This window comes from Dromiciops gliroides, chromosome 4 (assembly GCF_019393635.1).
Source record: "Dromiciops gliroides isolate mDroGli1 chromosome 4, mDroGli1.pri, whole genome shotgun sequence".
Classification (NCBI taxonomy): domain Eukaryota; kingdom Metazoa; phylum Chordata; class Mammalia; order Microbiotheria; family Microbiotheriidae; genus Dromiciops; species Dromiciops gliroides.
The window spans coordinates 227,949,169-227,970,828 of NC_057864.1; the positions used below are offsets into that span (position 1 = coordinate 227,949,169).

The 21,660-nt window shown below is 38.3% G+C and overlaps 2 protein-coding genes across 2 annotated transcripts in view; one reads left to right on the forward strand and one right to left on the reverse strand.

Annotated features, from left to right (window-relative positions):
- Nucleotides 1–21,660, reverse strand: part of LOC122752702 (zinc finger protein 850-like) — a 1,092,329-nt gene that overhangs the window by 776,862 nt on the left and 293,807 nt on the right.
- Nucleotides 3,400–4,233, forward strand: LOC122752710 (mitochondrial fission regulator 1-like). Its single transcript, XM_043999596.1, is given in 1 exon segment — nt 3,400–4,233. A coding segment is annotated over 1 exon segment (834 nt).

Consider the following 21,660-nt stretch of genomic DNA (forward strand, 5'->3'; position numbering starts at 1 on the left):
GTTCTCTCCCTGTGGTCACCCATAGTGTTGCAATAAAACTTGAGAAACTGAATCACTGAGTCTTGTAATTCTTTTGGGACGATTCACGATCAATTTGACCCCAAATTCCATCCCACATCAAAATGACAAGCAGGATGATTTCAGAAAGGCCTGGAAAGACTTATATGAAGTATATAGTGAAGTAAGCAGAACCAAAAGAACATTGTACACAGAGACAGCAATATTGTTTGATGAAGAATTGTGAATGACTTAACTATTCTCAATAATACAATGATTGAAGACAATCCCAAAGGACTAATAATAAAACATACTATCCACTTCTAAAGAAAGAACTGATATTGATGGAATAATTTTTCACTAATGATCAAAGAGAAAGGTAAAAATCTAACTATTTCTAAGAGACTCTATCATCCGACTGCCATGGTGAGGTCAGGAACCATAAAGACCCAACATTTCCTTCTTCCTCCCAGAAGCCTCCTATGAAACTGGGAACATCCCATCTACACGCATACACAGCTCCAAGCTAATTGGCTGGTAGCTTTGATAGACAGTACCCACAAGCAAACGTTACTTCCTGATGCCAAGGAAAAGCCACATGGCTTGCCTTCAGACGCCTTCTCCTCATGGCAGAGCTTTCCTATAGTAACTCTCCAGCAGGTAGCATCACTCCAATCGTTACAGTCCCCCTTTTGTTTCTTCGAGGAACAGGGAGTGTTTCCTTGATGAAATAGTAAAAAACAACAGACTATAATACCCCATGCTAACAAACAATATGTCAATAACAATACAGAAAAGGAAAAAAGGGGAAAGTTTGTCCAGAGGGACAGTCCGTCATGAACCCACACTTTGACATAGTCTGCAGAGGGAGGGCCTCGGCAGAGAATACATATTACAAATGGTGTACATAACAACAGAAGGGGAAAAAAACCACAACAAAACAAAACTGTTCATTTAAAGTCTTTGAAAGTCTTTTCTCAGATGATTCTTGGGATGTCCTCTGGGTGTAGTCATGGAATAGAAGTCTTTTCAGGGGTTGATGTGTGGATGCTGGTAATCAGCCAGGAAAATTTCCTACAAAATTGAGCTTAACACAACTTTAAAATAGCTTTGTCAATAATCAAATCAAACAATGAGAGTTCTCAAAAACATGTCTAAGGGAATTCAAAATCTTAGTTGTTATACATGAAACATATAATAAAACAAAAACTGAAACATTCTCTAAAACTTAATATTACTACAGTCCCCCCTGTTGAGGGTAAATTGAGAAGACAATTGTGATATTAATTTAATTTTTTTTCATTTTTTTCTTTTATTCAAGTTTTCATATACAAAATGAATAATATGGTAATGTTTTACATAATCATACATGTATAACCTATATCTGATTGCTTACTGCCTCAGGGAGGAGGGAGGAAAAACAGGGAAGGAGGGATAAAAATTGGAACCCAAAACTATAAATAAAAATATTTATTACTTAAAAAAAAGAAGCAGCACCTTCAGGAGCTCTCAAGCCAGAGACTACTAATAAGGGTATCTGGCAACCAATTAGCAAGCAATTATAGGTATGTCTTGTACTAGCACTACACAGAGGACTGAATGCTATTTGGCAATTCCATTGCCTATGCTTCCTTTTGGATCGTAGTTTAAGGTCAGAGAAGAGCACTTTCAGTCAAGAGGAAGCAGGGACCCTGGAGAACAATATAACTTTTGGTACCAAAGGAGCAGAGACCCTGAAAAGCAATATCTATTGCAGTCTCAGGGATCAGGGATCCTTCCTAGTGTAAGGAATTGTGATTTTGGGTTTACCCCATCTTTGCTTCATTATGGTCAGACTGAAAAGATGTAACATGGAAAAGCCTAAGAGAAGATGGTTGTGTACTTGAAGAGATAATAGAACAAACAAAAGGAACTCTGATCAGATTTGCCATGTATATTAGGTGGGACTGAATAACATAAAGAACATTTATTGAGTCAAAGTATCCAATAAAGTACCTAATCCCCACCTAGGAGTTCCCCCATGCCCATGTGGGCCTGGCCAAATTATAATGGGCACAGCCCAGGGGGTATATTGAACCAATTGGAGACTCAGCATGGGTAAGAACCTCCCTTCCTGTGGGAGAGGTAGAAAGGGGAAGAGAGAACTCTGAGAGGGACAGGGAAGAAAGGCAGAGAGAGGCAGAGAGAGGCAGAGAGAGAGAGAGAGGCAGAGAGAGAGAGAGAGAGAGAGAGAGAGAGAGAGAGAGAGAGAGAGAGAGAGAGAGAGAGAGAGAGAGGGAGAGAGAGAGAGGAGCTGATGGTGGTTGGCCTCCTGGACCAAACCAGGAGATACTACACAGCTGATTCTCCTTAGAACTACAGATTCCAGGTGGTAGTGAGTTTGTGTTGTTGAAACAAGGCTGGCTCCTTAGGCCAGCTGAGCTGGAAGCAAGTTTAGGGTTTGAGTCAGTTTTTGTTTGAGCCAAGCTGTTCTGAGTAGCTGAGGAAGAAGAGCTTATTCAAGGTACCTTGAGGCCTTTTTACCCTAGAGATTTAGATTCTAACCATCTGGGAAGTGGGTCATATTTTTCCTTTTCTTTATCCCCTTTCTCACTCTTCCTGGCTCTATTAACTTCACTTGTGTTGCAAATTTCATTCCCATTAATAAAACCTGATTTGTTTGTGGAAAAGAGGCTGTTAATCTCCTTTCTTATTAGTCTGAAAGAAATAACTAAACAAAAGGCAGTTTGGAAGAGAGGAAACTCTGGTGTCCCATTATTTTCTGAACCCCAATATTATAGCAAGCCACCCAATTAACTCTCCCCATACTGAATTTGGCCCATACACTAGGTAAGACCAGATTGCAGAACAGGAGAGCAGTGACCACACCTCTCCCTAGATCACACCACTGTGAAAACAGCAAAACCTTCCACCACTCCCTTCCCCCAAACTAGCTCTGAAAACAGAGGCAAACTTACTACAGACTACAGTGATCCTCCCTCCCCACACCACCACCACTCCCTGCCATATGGGGAACAGAGTCCAATTATAATATAAAGTTCAAAATTAGAAAAAAGGTTGAAAAAATGAACAACCAACAAAAAAAGAGCCTAACCATAAAAAGCTACTGCAGTAGCAGGGAAGATCAAGACATAAACTCAGAAGACAATGAAGTCAAAACAGTTTTTCAAAGGGAAAAAATGTAAATTGGACACAAGTTCAACAAGAATTCCTGGAAAAGCTTTGAAAATGCTTTTCAAAATTAAATAAGAGTGGAAGTGAGCGGCTGGGCCGGGTGAGCTGCATCCGGGCAATTCAGGGAGGAGGAGCCGTGAGTTAGAATGACCTGCTATTCCCAAAGATGACCTGACATGATGAAGCCCTCCAAGCCCTGACAGGTGGGAGCCAGCTGTGATACCAGAGATGGAAACAGATTCCACTATCCCACTCTGGCAGAACAAACCACATGGAGCTGCTAGAAGTGTAGTGAGGAGGATTGGGACTAACCTGCCCTTGAAGCCATGTCCTCGGGGATCCTTTCAGACACTACCCAACATCTCTGACCTATATCTGAGCGATGTGCCCCCTGTCCCTACTTTGGCTGATATTGCCTGGATAGCAGCAGATGAAAAGGAAATCTATGCTCGAGTCAGGAGTGACACCTGGCCCTTGCGACATAAGGGGAAGCCCAGCCCACTGTTCATCATGCAGCGCAATGCCTCAGTGCCCAGCCTTCGAGGGCAGGAGGAGAAGCTCCTGGCCTTGAAGAAGCCTGGTCTACCAGCCCTCAGCTGAACCACTGAACTATAAGATGAGTTAAGTCACCTACGCAGCCAGATTGCCAAGATTGTGGCAACAGATGCAGAAAGTTCCAATGTCTCTTCTCCCTTACCTTGTTTTGGATCCTCATTCCACTCTACAACTTCCTTTGTCATTAGTGACATCACAGAGGAGGCTGAGTTAGAAGGTCCTGAGCTTCCATCGGTTCCCATACTTTGTTCTGCCAGCTCTGAATGTTGTAAAACTGACTCCAAAGCTGCCTGCAGCTTGGCTGAAGATGAGGATTGTGTGTCTCTCTCAAAGGCTAGCAGCTTTGCAGACATGATGGGCATCCTGAAGGATATTCACTGCATGAAGCAGAGCCAAGACCTGAATCGGAGCTTGATGAAGGAAGAAGACCCTGCTGTCCTCATTTCCGAGGTGTTGAGGAGAAAGTTTGCTCTGAAGGAAGAGGATATCAGCATGAAAGGAAACTGATGACCCTTTCTGTGGTGCCATACACACACACACACACACACACACACATATATAGTCCTTTCTCTCTAAGCTATCTCACAACAGATACTTCTGCCTTGCAGTTAGAAATGTCCTTCCACGATGGAAAACATGATCAGGCTAGAAATGGGGAGAAGAGAAAACAGCTTCCCCACACTTCAAACTTTAGCAAAACTTTTAAGGACAGTGTTCTCAAAAAAACCCAAAACTGAGTTGAGGGTTTGCAGATAATCAGTCGTGTTGCTTCACATTGAAGAAGATGGGAGTTTTTTTTTTCCTCCTCCTGTGAAAGTAGACCCCAGCCCGATGACCAGCTTCACTGCGCTATCTAACCAGTTCCTGGTCTCACTGGGCACATGCAGTGTGGCCCTCAGGTTCAGCTGCTTCCTTGCAGGGGATCAGGGAGTTGGGGAGCCCCAAGGTCTTCTCAACACCAGTCATAAACCAACACTTGTTCCCTGTGCTCAGGCCTCCAGCAGGTCCCGTGGCTCCAGCTTATGAATAGGCTGCTGCTGCTGGCAGGCCAGGGCTGGGTTTGGGGGTTTTTTTCCTTCTTAAACACATTTTGTAATACTATAAAGAAACCAAATCCTTCCATTACCCCCCAGGATCCTTGTGGCCTCCTCATTGCTATGGCATTGATGTCTTGTTCCACTGCCATTGAGGGATCTCAGTGAGGAAGAGGGGAGGTGGCTGTGCTTCATTTGGGGCCATTTTTCCTCATACCTGAACCCCTGTTAGGTCATGCCAAAGTCCTCACCCAACACACTTAATACATGACCCAGCCTTCTTTGGGACCTCTTCAGTAAAGGTGTGTGCATGTATGTGTGGTCTGTTTGGGTTGAAGCACTACCTGGTATTAAAGAAAGTTTTTGAGTGAAAAAAAAATTAAATAAGAGTGATAGATTAAAAATTAAGTAAAGAAGTAAGAGAAAGGGAAGAAAATTATAAAAAGACAATTAATGGTGGGCAGCTAAGTAACGCAGTTGATAGAGCACTGGCCCTGGACTCAGGAGGACCTCAGTTCAAATCCAGCCTCAAACACTTGACATTTACTAGCTGTGTGACCCTGGACAAGTCACTTAACCCTCATTGCCCTGCCAAAAAAAAAAAAGACAATTAATGGTTTGGTAAAAGAGGCAAGAAAATACTGAAGAATATAGCACCATGGGGAGGAGGGGGAAACAAAATTGGCCAAATGGGAAAAGAAGTACAAAAGCTCAATGAAGAAAATAATTTCTTAAAAATTAAGAAACAATAAAACAAAGTCAAAACAATGAAAAAATAGAAGAAATGTGAAATATCTCATTGGAAAAACTGATTTAGAAAATAGAGGGGATTTAAGAATCATTGGACTACCTGAAAGTCATGATCAAAGAAAGAGCCTAGACATCACATTCCAAGGGGATTATCAAAGAAAATTGTCCCCAATATCCTAGAAACCAAAGAATCCATAGATTACCTTCTGGAAAAGATCCCAAAATTAAAACTCCCAGGAAAATTATAGCCAAATTGCAGAGCTTCCAGGTCAAAGAAAAAATACTTCAAGCAGCCATAAAGAAATCATTTAAATACTGTAGAGGCACAGTCAGGATCATATAAGATTTAGTAGCTTCCATATTAAAGGAACAGGGGGCTTAGAATATGATATTCCAGAAGACAAAAGAGCTAGGATTACAACCAAGAATAATTTACCCAGCAAAACTAAATACTTCAAGGAGAAAGAGGATATTTAATGACATAGTGGACTGTCAAGCATTCCTGATGAAAAGACTAGAGCTGATTAGAAAATTTGACTTTCAAATACAAGACTCAAGTGCTTTATCTACTGTGCCACCTAGCTGCCCTCCACTCCATTTTAAAAGCTCTTCTTGTTCATCTTAGGTGAGATAATTTTCTTCATTCTTTTTCTCCCTTCCCCTTTCTCCTGGGGCACCTATCTTTCTTTCCCATAATTTTTTTTTACATCATTCCAACATAATCAACTTACCCCTGTGCCCTCTCTCTACGTGGAATCCTTCTAACTGTCCTAATAATTAGAAAGTTATTAGAAGCTGCATCCATCATCTTTCCATATAGAAAGGTAAACAATTTAACCTTATTCAGTCCCTTATGATTTCTCTATCAGTGTTTACCTTTTTATTCTTCTCTTGAAGAATATTGAATGCAAAATTTTTAAGTAAAATACTAGCAAGGAGATTACAGCAATATATCACAAAGATCATACATCAAGACCAGATGCTAATTATACCAGGAATTCATGGCTGATTTAATATTAAGAAAACTATAAACATAATTGACCATATCAATAACAAAAAATTTTAAATCAATAACAATTATATCAATATCAACATTATATCAATTATATCTATATCAGTGGATGCAGAAAAAGCTTTTTTTACAAAATACAACATACAAAATAAATCCATTTCTATTAAAAACACTAGAACATAGAAATAAATGAAGTCTTTCTTAAGAAGCTAAGTAATATCCATCTAAAACCAAGAACAAGCATTATCTATAATGGAGATAAACTTGAAGCCTTCCCAGTAAGATCAGATCCCTGGTCATTTGCTACTGCATATTGTGTTCCTAATCTATTCCACTGATCCGCCACTTTCTTTCTTAGCCAGCACCAGATCATTTTGATGATTATCACTTTGTAATACAGTTTGAAATCTGATACTGCTAGGTCTCCTTCCTTCATATTTCATAAACCCAAAGATCAAAGTTTTTAGAATAAGAAATTTTTATTCACCAAAAATTGCTAGGAAAATTGGAAAGTAGTTTGGAAGAGACTAGCATATTGACCAACATCTCACACTATATACCAAGATGAGGTCAGAATGGATAAATGATTTTGATGGAAAGGGTAATATAATAAGTATAACTATAAGGGGGAGAGTGGAAGAATGTTCCTGTCAGATCTATGGATAAAAGAAGAGTTTACAACCAAACAAGACAAAGAGAGAATCATAGGAAATAAAATGGATAATTTTGATTTCATTAAACTAAAAAGCTTTTGTGTAAGACAAAACTAATGCAGTAAAAATTAGAAGTAAAACAGGAAATTTGGGTAGGAGGAATTGTTATAGCAAGTTTCTCTGATAAAGGCCTCATTTTTCAAATATATAGGGTACTAAGCCACATTATAAAAATAAGTCCTTCCTCAAATGATAAATGATCAAAGGATATGAACAGATAGTTTTCAGAAGAGAAATCAAAGCTATCAATAGCCACATGAAATAGCACTTTAAGGGGCAGCTAGATGGTGCAGTGGATAGAGCACCAGCCCTGGAGTCAGGAGTATCTGAGTTCAAATCCGGCCTCAGACACTTAACACTTACTAGCTGTGTGACCCTGGGCAAGTCACTTAACCCCAATTGCCTCACTAAAAAAAAAAAAAAGAAGAAGAAATAGCACTTTAAATTGCTACTGATTAGAGAAACACAAATTAAAACAACTCTGAGGTATCACCTCACACCCACCAGATTGACTAACATGACAGAAAAAGATAATGAAAAATGCTGGAGGGGGTGAGAAAAAATTGGGACATTAATGCACTGTGGGTGAAGTTGTGAACTAGTCCAGCCATTCTGGAGAACAATTTCAAATTACTCCCCCCAAACTAAAAAACTGTACATACCTTTGACCCAGCAATACTACCACTAGGTCTGTATCCCAAAGATATCAAGGAAAAGAGAAAAGGACCCATTTGTACAAAAAAAATATATTTATAGCAGTTTTATTTTTGGTTGCAAAGAACTGAAAATTGAAGGCATGTCCATCAATTCTAGTATGGCTGAATAAGTTGCAGGATATGATTGTGATGAAATACTATTATGCTATAATAATGATGAGTAGGATGGTTTCAGAAAAACCTGGAAAGATTTATATGGATTCAGGAAAGTGAAGTGAGCAGGACTAGGAGAATGTTGTACATGGTAACAGCAGTATTATAAGGATAATCAACTGAAAGACTTACTTACTTTGAACAAGACAATGATCTGAGACAATTCCAACAAATCCATGATGAAAAATCACCTCCAGAGGGAGAACTGAACTCTTGAATGCAGATTGAATCATACTTTTAAAGCTTTTTTCTTTTTGCCTTTTTTTCTTCTGCAACATGGCTAATATGGAAATCTGTTGTGCTTGACTTCACATGTATAATCAATATAAAATTACTTGTCTTCTCAAGGAGTGGGAAGGATAAGAAAGAGGGAGAGAATCTGGAACTAATTTTTTTAAATGTATGCAAATTTTTACATGTAACTAGGAAATATTTAACAAAATAAATAAAAATATATTAGGAAAAGAACAAGTATATTTACTGCCTCCCCTTCCTCTCCTCTCAATTCTTAACCCTCTACAATCTTGGTATCCATTTCATCATTCAACTAAAAATGTTCTCTCCATAGTTAGAACTAATCTAATTACCAAATCTAATGGCTTTTTCTAAATTCCAAATTTATTTAAAATTAAGAACTTTGCCATGTTTACTAAAAAGAAAGAAAGCAAATATCAAAAATAACAGAATCGTTTTTAATCGTTTTAAGGAAAGAAAAGAGAGTTATATTTATAGTATGGATAAATTGATTATCAGTCTCATTATAATAATCTCCTCCTTCCGGAGGTACAGGGGAGGGCTTATCCTAATTTGGAGTTCCTGGGGGCTTAAACCAACCCCTGAGGTGGGTACCTTTTTCCATGGAGGTGTGTTTTAGGGGTTTACACATCATAAGGTGAATCCGGGGACACATTTGGCCTTTTCTGCGCATGTCACCTTTCATTCCCGTGTCTAGTTTCAAAATATTTTCATTTATCAGTTTGAATTTCTATACCTTGTCAGTGTATCATTGTTATAGTTAAGGTCTCTATGACCTGCCTCTGTATGTTCTTGTTATGGGTGCTGATTAATGCGGGATTTGTATTAATGAAGACTCAAGTCTTAAGTTATCTATTAACTGGGGTCTGAATCCCATTTAGAGCTCAAATCTAAATTAGAGCTTGGGTCTTAGGTTTTTCTGTTAACCCCATTTTTTGCCTCCTACATCAGGATGCTCTTAGAAACTATCTCAAAAGAAATTCTGGGGCAGCTAGGTGGGGAAGTGGATAGAGCACCGGCCCTGGATTCAGGAGTACCTGAGTTCAAATCCAGCCTCAGACACTTAACACTTACTAGCTGTGTGACCCTGGGCAAGTCACTTAGCCCCAATTGCCTCACTAAAAAATAAATAAATAAATAAAAGAAAAAACAAGAAATGCTAATCACTGCAGAATCCAGAAGCCCTTGAATATCACCCATAGTGGTGGTGCCTAAGAAAAATGGAAAAAAATATGGATGTGTATAGACTACTGAACTTGGAACAAAAGGACTAAAGTGGACCAATACACTATACCATAAGTGCAAAACGCCCTGTACTGTCTGCTCAGCAGACAATGTTTTTCAGTCTTCGACTTGCATAATGGATACTACCAAATTCCTATGTCTAAGGAAAACAAAGAAAATACTTTCATCTATCCAGGGACTCATGAGTTAGCTGACTAATGGAAAGCTAACCCATACAAAGTTACTAAGAGACTGGGCAAGTTGCCCGTTTACAAAATAGTCCCAGAGAACAGAATGGACCCTATTAGGATTATTTACTGCAACTACTTATTGCTCAAAAGAGAGTTATTTGGATTTTATAATGAGCAGATAGAGAGAACTAATGGACACTTACCTAGGCAAAGACTGAAGAAAAGACAGTGTCCCTTAGCTGTACAAAGACTTTCTGAACTACATATGGATGCCAAAAGTGCATTCAGTGAAAGAGATTGTGTGTATTATTGTGGTGCAGAAGAATTAAACTGATAGGCCATTCCTATCTTGCCAAAACTTCTATAAAGACTCTTAGGGAACAAATTCAAACCAAAGAGTTGTAACGCACTGATAGCCTAATATAGTTGCAAGGCCAGATGTAGACAAACAAGTCTATAACGATCCTGATAGTCATCCCATACCAACTACTAACTAGTAAAGGAGCTGAGAGATTAGTCAGTGACAAGAAACAAGGTCCATCAGACCTTGGGCTATTTCCATGTTACAGGTAAACCTAAAGACATAGATACTCATGTACCTAGGTGACAATATTAAAGATAGCCCATGTGAAAAGTGCCTTGTATGTAATTAAATGTTTACTTCTGTACATGTACTAAATGTTTGAGTATACTTATTTATTTTGCTGTTATATTCATTTGACTATGTTTATGTGGTATGCCAGCATGTCTTTTGATAGTTTTTCTTATATACTATTGCTTATAGTTAAATTGTATTTAGTATATAGACCTATTGATACTGTTATTGTTGCAGCTAGCAAACTTTGCTTTGTTAGTTAGCCATGCTTGTTACTTGAATTAATTTCTATGTATTATGAATATGTAAAGTCCTATATATAATTAGTTATGTGGGGGAAATTATTAATTACTGAATGGTGGGGAAAATAATTCATTATTTCATTGCTTGAATCTAGCTTTACATGGCAAGAAACCAGACTAGTATTGCTTAGAGACTGGACTAATTTAATGCTTAACTTAAAACTCCAGAAAACTTCAAGGGACCTAAAAATTGATGCACAGAATTATCAATTTCCTGAGAAATATATTTTAAATAATCCATATGGCCTTATCAGATGACTATTTCCTTGCTCCTTTGTTTGAAAGCTATATAATGTGTAATTCATAGAGGTATAGGGGAACAAGCCCCCTCTCCCCTCTGCTGGATGATTTAATAAACTTCCAAAATGTCTTCATTTTGTGGTTTTGTTTTCAGCCAACAGCTTATTTTCATTGTAATACCCTCCCTGGTGATATTCTGTATAGTGCTATGTGTACTGTATATAATGTTGATATATATTTATTTTATTTCAGTTTCAATGGTACTGGAGGTAGGTTATTGCCAGGGAATCACTTATTGTTTCAAAGTATTGATTCAAAGATGTTTGTGTGTATACTGTATAGTTACAGATTTTGAATATGTTCTAGCTGATCTTTGCAAAGAACTACAAAGAATTTCAGCCCAGGGGAGGAATGTAATCCAAGCCCCAAAGTCCATTAGTATGGGACTCTCTCCTCTTTGATGGAGATCAATACCTGAATCCTACAAAAGGGCTAAAGTGAAATTGACAAGAGTGATAGAGAAGAGAGATTAGCGTTCTTTGGGCTCTCTTTCTTTCTATCTCTGAGAGAGGAGACCTGTGATTACAACCTCTTTTCAATTTGATAAAAGGAGAAAAAGACTGGAAAAAAGCCAACATGTAGAACCTTTATCAAGTGTGTATATGCATTCATATATGCACGCACTATATATATATGCTTCAATGAGAAGAGGGTAATTAATGGTGTCAAAGGCTTCAAAGGGGTTAAGAAAGGGAAGGATTAAGAAAAGGCCATCAAATTTGGCAATTAGTAGATTACTGGTAACTTTGGAAAGAACAGCTTTGGTTGAACAATGAAGCATAGGCAGGCTGCAGGGAATTAAGAAGAGAGTAAGAGGAAAGGAGGCAGAAAAACAATTGTAAGTGGCATTCTCAAGGAGTTTAACCAACAAAGGGAGGACCAATATAAGACAAACAGCAAGTAGGGATGGACAAATCAAGATTGGAATGAAACAAAACAATCATATCCATCTTACAACAAAAGGAAATTACCTAGTCATAGCAGGGGAAGGATGTTTTGTAAAAATAAAACATTAAGTGCTACATTTCCTGTACCAGAGTCGGTTATGCTGTTGTTTTTCCAGGCATAAGCCTGGGGGAGGAGTCAGGTAATTATTTGTTACCTTGCTTTTGTACCTAAGTCATGAAGAACGTGGTCTGAACTGCATCAGTAGCCTGACCCTTTAGTTCCCTGAGCCAATTAAGTCTACAAATTCTAGCTCATCTTGTAGTTATATGTGGTAATCATGATTTTTAAATGTATTGTTTGATGTTATATTTATAAATTATAGGAATCCACTATAGAATCACTTAGGCTAAGTGGTCCTAATGACTATACATATATAAGCAATAGCAGAAAGCCTGTACTTTTCCACTGCCCTGATTCATTCTGATTATGTGCCAAACATATAAATAATCTCAGTTCCTGATAGGACAAGGCTCCTGGCCAACACTTGCTCCTTAAGTCCCTGATTATCAGTTGAGCCTTTCACCTAATTCCTAGCCTGATTAGGAAATTCCTCCACCCCATTTAGGTATTAATAGGTGAACCTAAAGAGTTTGCCCACCACAGATTAGGAATGGTCCCTCTCACATCTGGTACAGGTTGCCTGTCCCAACCAAATATACCTTTAAGGTATAAGAATTCCTTCTTAGATTCCATTATGAACATATACTCCTATCAAGACCTTGGTACTATACAGGTCTCCCTTATATAATTTTGGCCCTGGCCCTCAGAGGCCAAATCTCTGCCTATGTTGCTATAAAGTATATGTGTGTTCCTTTCATTTTTGCCTGCTTTTTGCACTGCATGGTAATAAAATTCATGCTTATACCAACTTCCTGAGTACCAGCTTTCTGTGAATTTTTAAATCTTGGTCCTTACTCAAACCAGAATGGTAAGGCCAAATACAACACTGTCATGTTTTTATTTGAAGATTTGCTTGTTGATTTTTTTTTGTCTGAAAATGACCTGTGGTGTTTTTTTTTTTTTTAATTAGCAAAAATGTGCCTTTTCCCCTTCCTTCCCCAACTCTCCCTACCACCAATTGAATACAAAAGAAAAGCAAAACCCCTGTTACAAAGATGTATGGTCAACCAAAATTTTCTTATTGGGCATGTCCAAAAAAAAAAGTCTCATTCCCTCTCCAGTCATTCAGGTTTCTATTCAGAAGTAAGTAACCTGTTTTGTTATTAATCCTCTGGAATTGTGTTTGGTGATTACACTGATGAGACTTCCTAATTCTTTCAAAGTTATTTGTCTTTACTATCTTGTTGGCATTGTATAAAGTATTCTCCTGGTCTTATGCACTTGACTATGCTCACATAAGTCTTCCCAGGTTTCTCTGAAATCATTATTTCTTATAGCACAAAAGCATTTCATCATATTTATATAACCTAACTTGTTTAGTCACTTCTCAATTGATGGACACTCCCACAGATTCCTATTCTTTGACACCTAAAAAAACTTAAATATTTTTGTACATTTTGTATATTCTTAGAATCTGTTTTGCTTAGGACAAATCCCTCACTTAAATTACCTTCGCTATAAATCTCCCTCCCCCGTCTCTGCCTTTTCATCTGTTTCCCTAGTGAGTGAAATGTACTTCTGTACCCAACTGTATGTGTATATATTCTTCCCTCTTTTGGTCAATTTAGATAAGAGTATGGTTCAAATACTGCCTGTTCTCTCCAACCCTTCTTCCTTGTTCATATAGATGTCTACTTGTTCACCTTGATTATGTGAGATAATTTCTCCTAACCTTCCCCATTCCCAGCCCCTATGTATATTCTTTTTCTCCTCTCTTTCTACTTTTCTCTTAAAATCATCAAACTATAATAGAACCATTACTTTGGCTTGCCTAATTAGAATCCCTCTCTGACCCCTAATGATGATGACTGGGTTCAGAGGAGATACATGTATCATATTCCCATATTAGAATGTAAGCTGTTTATCATTGTTTAGCCCTTTATCATTGTTCATTAATGTTTGCCTTTTTATGTTTCTCTTTATTCCTGTGTTTGAAGTTTCTATTCAGCTCTGGCATTTTTATTAGAATGCTTGGAAGTCCTCTGTTTCATTAAAGATCCATTCTCCCTTCCCCCACCCTTGTCAGATTATGTTGTTTTTACTACGGTAAATAATTCTTGATTGTAAGTTTATATTCTTTGCATTCTGGAATGTGGAATTAAAAGTGCCCTGACACTTATAGGAATGACTGCTAAATTGTGTATTATCCTCATTACTTTCTTTACTGACTCCTCATTACTTTGTTTCTGGCTACTTGCATTTTTCTTTGACATGGAAGCTCTGGATTTTGGATATAATCTTCCTGGGAGTTTTCATTTGGAGGCTTTCTTTCAGGAGTTGATGGGTAGATTCTTTCTATTTCAACTTTACCCTCTTGTTTAAGTTCGTCTCTCTTTTGTTCTAGATATCTATACAATTTTCTTTTTTAAAGTTTTTGAAATATGACGTCTATGGTTTTTTTTTTTTACTCATGACAACCTGGACAGTCCTGATGGTCTCTATTTTTTTCTCTCCTGAATGGTTTTCCAAGTCAGTTATGTTTTGCCATGTAATACCTTTTATTTTTATTTTTAAAAAGAATTTAAACTTTGTTTTAATATCTGTTGTTATCTCATGATTTTTTTTTTTTGGTGAGGCAATTGGAGTTAAGTGACTTGCCCAATGTCACACAGCTAGTAAGTGTCAAGTGTCTGAGGCCAGATTTGAACTCAGGTCCTCCTGACTCCAGGGCTGCTGCTCTATCCACTGTTCCACCCAGCTGCCCCTATTTCATGATTTTTGAGCACTTCTATGGACTCTCAGACCAATTCCTATTTTTCTTGGAAGTTTTTGGATGTGGAAACTTTGACTTTGTTATCTTCTTCTGAGGGTGATTTTGATTTTCCTTGTCATCATTAGGTTTTCAATTTGATGCATTCTAATTTTATGGAGTTTATTGCTTTAGCAAAGTTTTATAACTCTTTTATTATTCTATTTTTTAAATTTAGAATCTGATTTGTCCCTAATTACCACTGGAAAAACAATTTTTAACAACCATTTGTAAAACTCTGTATTCCAAACTCTCTTCTTCCCTCTAACCCCACCCCCTTATGAACACATAGCAATTCAATATGTTATACATGTGTAGTCAAGCAAAACATTTACATATTAGGTTGTGAAAGAAAATAGACAAAAAACTTAAGAAAGAGAAACTTTTAAAAAAATTATGCTTCAATCTGTATTCAGACACCATTAGTTCTTTCTCTGGAGATGGGCCACATTTTTTCATAAGTCCTTCAGGGTTGTCCTGGATTGTTGAAAATAGCTAAGTCATTCACTGCTGATCATCTTACAATATTGCTATTATTTTGTATGCAGTACATTTCACTTTGCATCAGCTCATGTTTTTCTGAGAGCATCCTGCTCATCATTTTATAGCACAATAATGTTCCATCATAACCCCTCCCACAATTTGTTCAGCCATTCCCCAACTGATGAGCATCTCCTCAATTTTCAAATTCTTTGTATCAGAAAAGAGCTGCCATAAGTATTTTTGTACATACAAGTCCTTTACCTTTTTGTTTTTATCTCTTTTTGGATAGCAACCTAGTAGTATTACAAGGTTAAAGAGTATGTTCCTCCTCAAAAGTATTTTGCTTTTGACTTCCCAGTTGATCTACAGAATGTCTGAATCAGTTTACAACTTCACCAGCAGTGTATTAATGTCTCATTTTCCCCATATCCCCTACAACATTCATCATTTCCCTCTGCTGTGCTATTATCCAATCCAATAGGTATGAGGTAGTACCCCAGAATTGCCCTTACTTGCATCTTTCTAATCAATAGTGAGTTGGAGCACTTTTTTTACATGGCTATAGACAGCTTTGATTATTTCATCAGAAAACTCTTCATATGTTTTGATCATTTATCAGTTGGGAAATGGCTCTTATCCTAATAAATTTGACTCAGTTTTCTATGTGATTGAGAAATGAGGCCTTTGTCAGACAAACTTGCTTCAAAATTTTTTTTTCACAATTACTATTGCTAACTATTTCCCTCCATTCTATTCCCACCCCATGACATTTACTCTATTTTCTGCCTCTTTCACCCTGTCCCTCCTCAAAAGTATTTTGCTTCTGACTTCCCCCTCCCTGAATCTTCATTCCCTTCTATCACCACCCCCCCTCCCTTATCCCCTTCCCCTCCTACTTTCCTGTAGGGTAAGATAGATTACTATACCCAATTAAGTGTGCATGTTATTCCCTCTCTGAACCAATTCTGATGAGAGTAAGGTTCACTCACTCCCCAGCACCTACTCCACCTTCCCCTCCACTATATAGCTTTTTTCTTTCTTCTTTTATGTGATATACTTTACCCCATTCCCCCTCTCCCTTTCCCTTTCTCTCAATGCATTCCTCTCTCACCCCTTAATTTTATTTTTTTAAGATATCATCACTTCATATTCAACTCACATCTGTGTCCTCTGTCTAAATATACTCCACCCAGCTCGCCTAATAATGAGAAAGTTCTTATGAGTTATAAGTATCATCTTCCCATGTAGGAATGTAAACAGTTTAACCTTTTAATATCCCTTAGGATTTCTTTTTCCTGTTTACCTTTTTATACTTCTCTAGGGTCTTGTATGTGAAAGTCAAATTTTCTATTCAGCTTAGGTCTTTCATCAAGAATGCCCAAAACTCCTCTATTTCATTGAATTCCCATTTTTCCCCCTGAAGGATTATACTCAGTTTTTCTAGGTACGTGATTCTTGGTTCTAATCCCAGTTCCTTTGTCCTCCAGAATATCATATTCCAAGCCTTCTGGTCCTTTAATGTAGAAGCTTCTAGATCTTGTGTTATCCCGACTGTGGCTCCACAATACTTGAATTGTTTCTTTCTGGATATTTGCAATATTTTCTTCTTGACCTGGGACTTCTGGAATTTGGCCATAATATTCTTGGGAGTTTTCATCTCAGGATATCTATCAGGAGGTGATTGGTGGATTCTTTCCATTTCTATTTTACCTTCTGGTTCTAGAATATTAGGGCAATTTTCCCTGACAATTTCTTGGAAGATGATGTCTAGGCTCTTTTTTTGATCATGGCTTCCAACAATTTTCAAATTATCTCTCCTGGATCTATTTTCCAGATCAGTTGTTTTTCCAAGGAGATATTTCACTTTGCCTTCTATTTTTTCATTCTTTTGTTTTTCCTTTGTGTCTTGATTCTCATAAAGTCATCAGCTTCCATTTGCTCAATCCTAATTTTTAAGAATTTATTTTCTTCAGAGAGCTTTTGTACCTCCTTTTCCATTTGGCCAATTCAGTTTTTCAAGGCATTCTTTTCCTCATTGGCTTTTTTTTTTACCTCTTTTACCATCTGGCCCAGTGTGTATTTTAAGGTGTTTTCTTCAGAATTTTTTTTGTGTCTCCTTTACCAAGCTGTTGACTTTTTTTCCCCATGATTTTCTTGCATCACTCTCATTCTATTTCCATTTTTTCCTCTACCTCTTTTTCAAAGTTCTTTTTGAGTGCTTCTTTGGCCTGAGACCAATTCCTATTGCTCTTGGAAGCTTTGGATGTGGGAACTTTGTTATCTTCTTCTGAGGGTGTATTTTGTCACCATAGAATGGTCTATGGTCAGCATTTTTTTCTGTTTGCTCATTTTCCCAGCCTATTTCTTGACTTTTAACTCTTTGTTAAAGTGGAGCACTGCTTCCGTGGTGGAGGGCACACTGTACTAAGCTTCAGGAGGGTTGTGCAGCTGTTTTCAGAGATACTTCTAGGAATTTGTAAATTTTTAGTTCTTCCAAAATGGTATGATTTAAGGAGAGGTACTTTCACCACTCTCCTGGCCTGTGCTCTGGTCTGCAAACAGCCACAGGCCTACTTTTCTGCCCTGGAACTATGAACAGAAATACATTCCACTGTGGCCACAAGCTCCAGGGTGCTTTTGCTCCTCTCCTGCCTGGGACCACCACCCAAGACTGTGACCTGGATCTGAGTACAGGCAAAACAACAGGGTCCTGCCTCAGTGCTGGCAAAGTGACCCCTGTAATCTCCTTCTGGTCAACTGTTTAACCCCCTTACCATCTGTGGGCTAAGAGTTCCAGAAGCAGTTGCTGCTGCTGCTGCTGCTGCTGCTGCTGATGATGATGATGATTCAGAGGCTCCCAGGATCTGCTCATGGTTGGCTGTGGCTGTGGCTGTGCTGGGGCTGTGGCAGCCTGTGGTGGACTGTGCTCCACTCTCACCCCAGTACAATAGACCTTTCCTGCTGGCCTTCTAAGTTGTCTTTGGGTGGGAAATTATTTCACCCTGTCTCTTTGTGGGTTCTGCTGTTCCAGGAATTGTGTTATGGCATTATTTGAAGGTATTTGTAGGGGTCTTGGTGAGAGCTCAGGTAATCACTGCCTTTCCTCTGCCATCTTAGCTCCCCCCCCGCCCCCCAACCTTCTACATTGTTTCAGGCTGGAAAATCGTTTCACTCTGTCCTTTTATTGGTTCAGCTGCTTCAGAATTTGTTTTTGAGGTGTTCCTTTCATGCTGTTTGGAGGGGAATTTGAAAGAGCTCAGGCGTGTCCTTTCCTTTACCATCTTGACTCTTCTAATAGAACTTAACTGCTTTTTATTTTTTTCCCTGACTTATACAAGTTTTTCTCATTTCATGAACCAGGAGAGAGTTAATGATAGGCAGTTCTTAAGTCCCAGATACAAACTGCAAACCTGTTGTGTGTTTTTTCCTCACTTTGGATTTCATTAATATTATTTTCAAATTAGCTTGGTTCCCTTTTCTCTAATCAGTGAAATTACCTTCCCCTTGCATTAAATCAATACATCTGTCACTTTCTGGGAATAGAGTGATAGAAGATATAAGTGTTGTTTCCCTGTAACTTTCATAGTGCTATTCTCATTTTTCCTTAAAACAAATTCTATAGTGTTACCATAAAATTCACCAAAACATTTCAGCATTTGTAAAAACATGCAAAACACATTTTGGAAATTTGCAGTAGGGAACTTACACTTTAGTCTCTAGTTTGTTTATAATGCCATACATTTCTGCAAACTAGGAATGAAGATCCCCTCATACTTGTGTCTGTTGTCTGCCTCCTAACTTGACTAGAGTTAAAAAAGAGAGAGAAAGTGATTTTCTCTTTCAAGAAAAATTTTATGTTCTTTTTCCTTTGGTTGATAGGGAAAAGCTAGTTTGCCTTACAAACATAGATAATGCAATAAGATAGACACAGAAGCACTTTCTGACAAAGTCTTCCTCTTTATCCCTCACTAGATATTTTTGAAGGTTAAATCCCTGCTAGGTGGGAGAACAATTTTAAAACTTCATCTTTTTAGGCTCTCCACCAAAGCTCATACTTGAGAGACACAGAGGTATATATTAAGTTCCTAATTTATGTCTCTTTCAATAGAAATTACACCAAATACGAGTAGATAGACAAAACACCAGTGATGAAGCTCCTTAAAAAATAATTTAGTGTGTACAAACGAAAATCCTTCTTCAGATCAGACTTGGGACTTTCTTATATGTCTTAGACTAATAATTTTGGGTTATCCCCCTTTCAACTAGGAAGAATCAATCCATCACTGGTTTGTCCATCACTTGCCAACCATGTTTATTTGTGATTGTCAGCTATGCCACCCACCAATAATGGTTACTTCTAACAGAGTGCTTCTCCAACCCCTTCTTGAATATTTCTTTTTCTTTGCTACCACTTCTACTTCCTGGAATGAAGTAGGCAAGTTCCCTAAGGGGTATTTCAATTCTATAGTACCTGAAGTGGGAAGGGGTAGTAGCTCATAATCCTTTCAATTACCCCTGGCCTGAGCCAGAGCTCTCCCTTTACTCCAACAGGCCATTTCCTAGAGTGATTTCCTGGGTTTTCTACTGCCAGTTATTACCAAACAATCACACTTAAACACAAACAGGACACCACAACATACAAAACTCCAACTTCACCCAACAGTGTGGGGATTTACCTTGGTTCAGAAGAGTCAGTTCTCTGGTGCAATACTCCATGGAGACATCCCCCAGTGCAAATGCCACCTGAGCACTGGGGAGGTGGGGGGAAGAAGGCCCTAAGAGATAGTTCAAGGACCAACCTCCCACACCCAATCCCTTCATGGTGACCAGGCTGTTACAATTGAAATCAAGGTCAACTGAAGCATTAAGTCCTAAGCACTATCAATTTATTTACAAAGCACAAATTTACCAATAAAGAGGGTCTCAACCCCCTCAGAACAGCCAGAACCCCAAATGAGGGGTATAGCTCTCTTTTATGAACAAAAAAAGAAGCAGCCAGAATAGAAGGCCATGCCATAGATGAAGAAAACAATATGATTAATTACAAAGTCTATAGCATCATAGCCTTGAGGAGCAATATGATTGCCTGGAAATTAGGAATGAGGGGCTAGCAAAAACCCCTCCTCCCAGCTTGTTGCTAAGAAATAGTCATTGTTAGAGTCCACCTACAAGGACAGTTTAGCAATAGTAGACCAGAAACCCTAATATTCACCTACCTCCTTTAAGCATAACAGATTACCTTAATGTAAAAATAGAAGAGTGATTAGCAGGAGAACTGAACTTCTAAACTTAATTCAGAGACAATGAATAATTTACAGAAAAGCTGAGTTTCCAAATTTGACTCTAAGACAAATGAAACATTACTTAGGTAGTTACAAAAATGTCAGTAATCCCCTAGCAAAGATTACAAAATGTAGCTGGATCTCCACAAAACAATTATTATTCCTTATGTATAGGGGCTAAAATTCTAGCTAGTCTGTCTAAAATATCTAATGAGTGGTCACCAATAAATTATAAGCTTTAGCAAGAATTAGACTTTTTTTTTTTTTTTGCTGGGCAATGAGGGCTAAGTGACTTGCCCAGGGTCACACAGCTAGTAAGTGTCAAGTGTCTGAGGCTGGATTTGAACTCAGGTACTCCTGAATCCAGGGCCAGTGCTTTATCCACTGTGCCACCTAGCTGCCCAAGAATTAGACTTTTAAGCATTTAAGGAGAATAAGAATTTGGTGAAGAGAAAGGCCTAGATTCATCTATCTATCTTGGGGAACTACAGTTCTCCCACTCCGTTCTCCATGGGAGTCCTGGCAAAAAAGAGTGAGAGCCCAGCCTCACCCCCTCTTCCTCCCTCAAGCCAAGGTCACTTCCTGACGCCAAAGAAAAGCCGCATGGTCTTGCCCTCAGAGGCCTTCTCCTCATGGTGGAGCTTTCCTATAGTAAGTCTCCAGTAGGTGGTGTCATTCCAATTGTTACACTTAACTGTCAGAGAGGGGTGGTTAATAGCCCCATGTGGATGATAGTCTGCTTAATTTTATGTAACCCAGCCCTATGATGTTGTCTACTCTGTAATCAAATGCATTATCTTCCCCACTTACCCCACTCTCAACTTCCCAAAACTATATTTAGTTAGTAAGCCCTATCTTGGGGTCTTTGGTCATTGTAGGAGGCCATTGACCCAATTTATTGGTTACTACTAGACAAACTAATAAATTGAGCATACTCAGACCATTGTCTCTAAGTTTACTTTAATTTTCAAATGTAACACACTAGTAGGCCTATATCCAGTGGTGTGCTGATAAATGTTTAACAACAAGCTCTCTAGAAAGAAAAATAGTTACTTTTAAATTTAATCTGCATTATTAACCTTTTCTCTATCACTTTCTTTTTTTTAC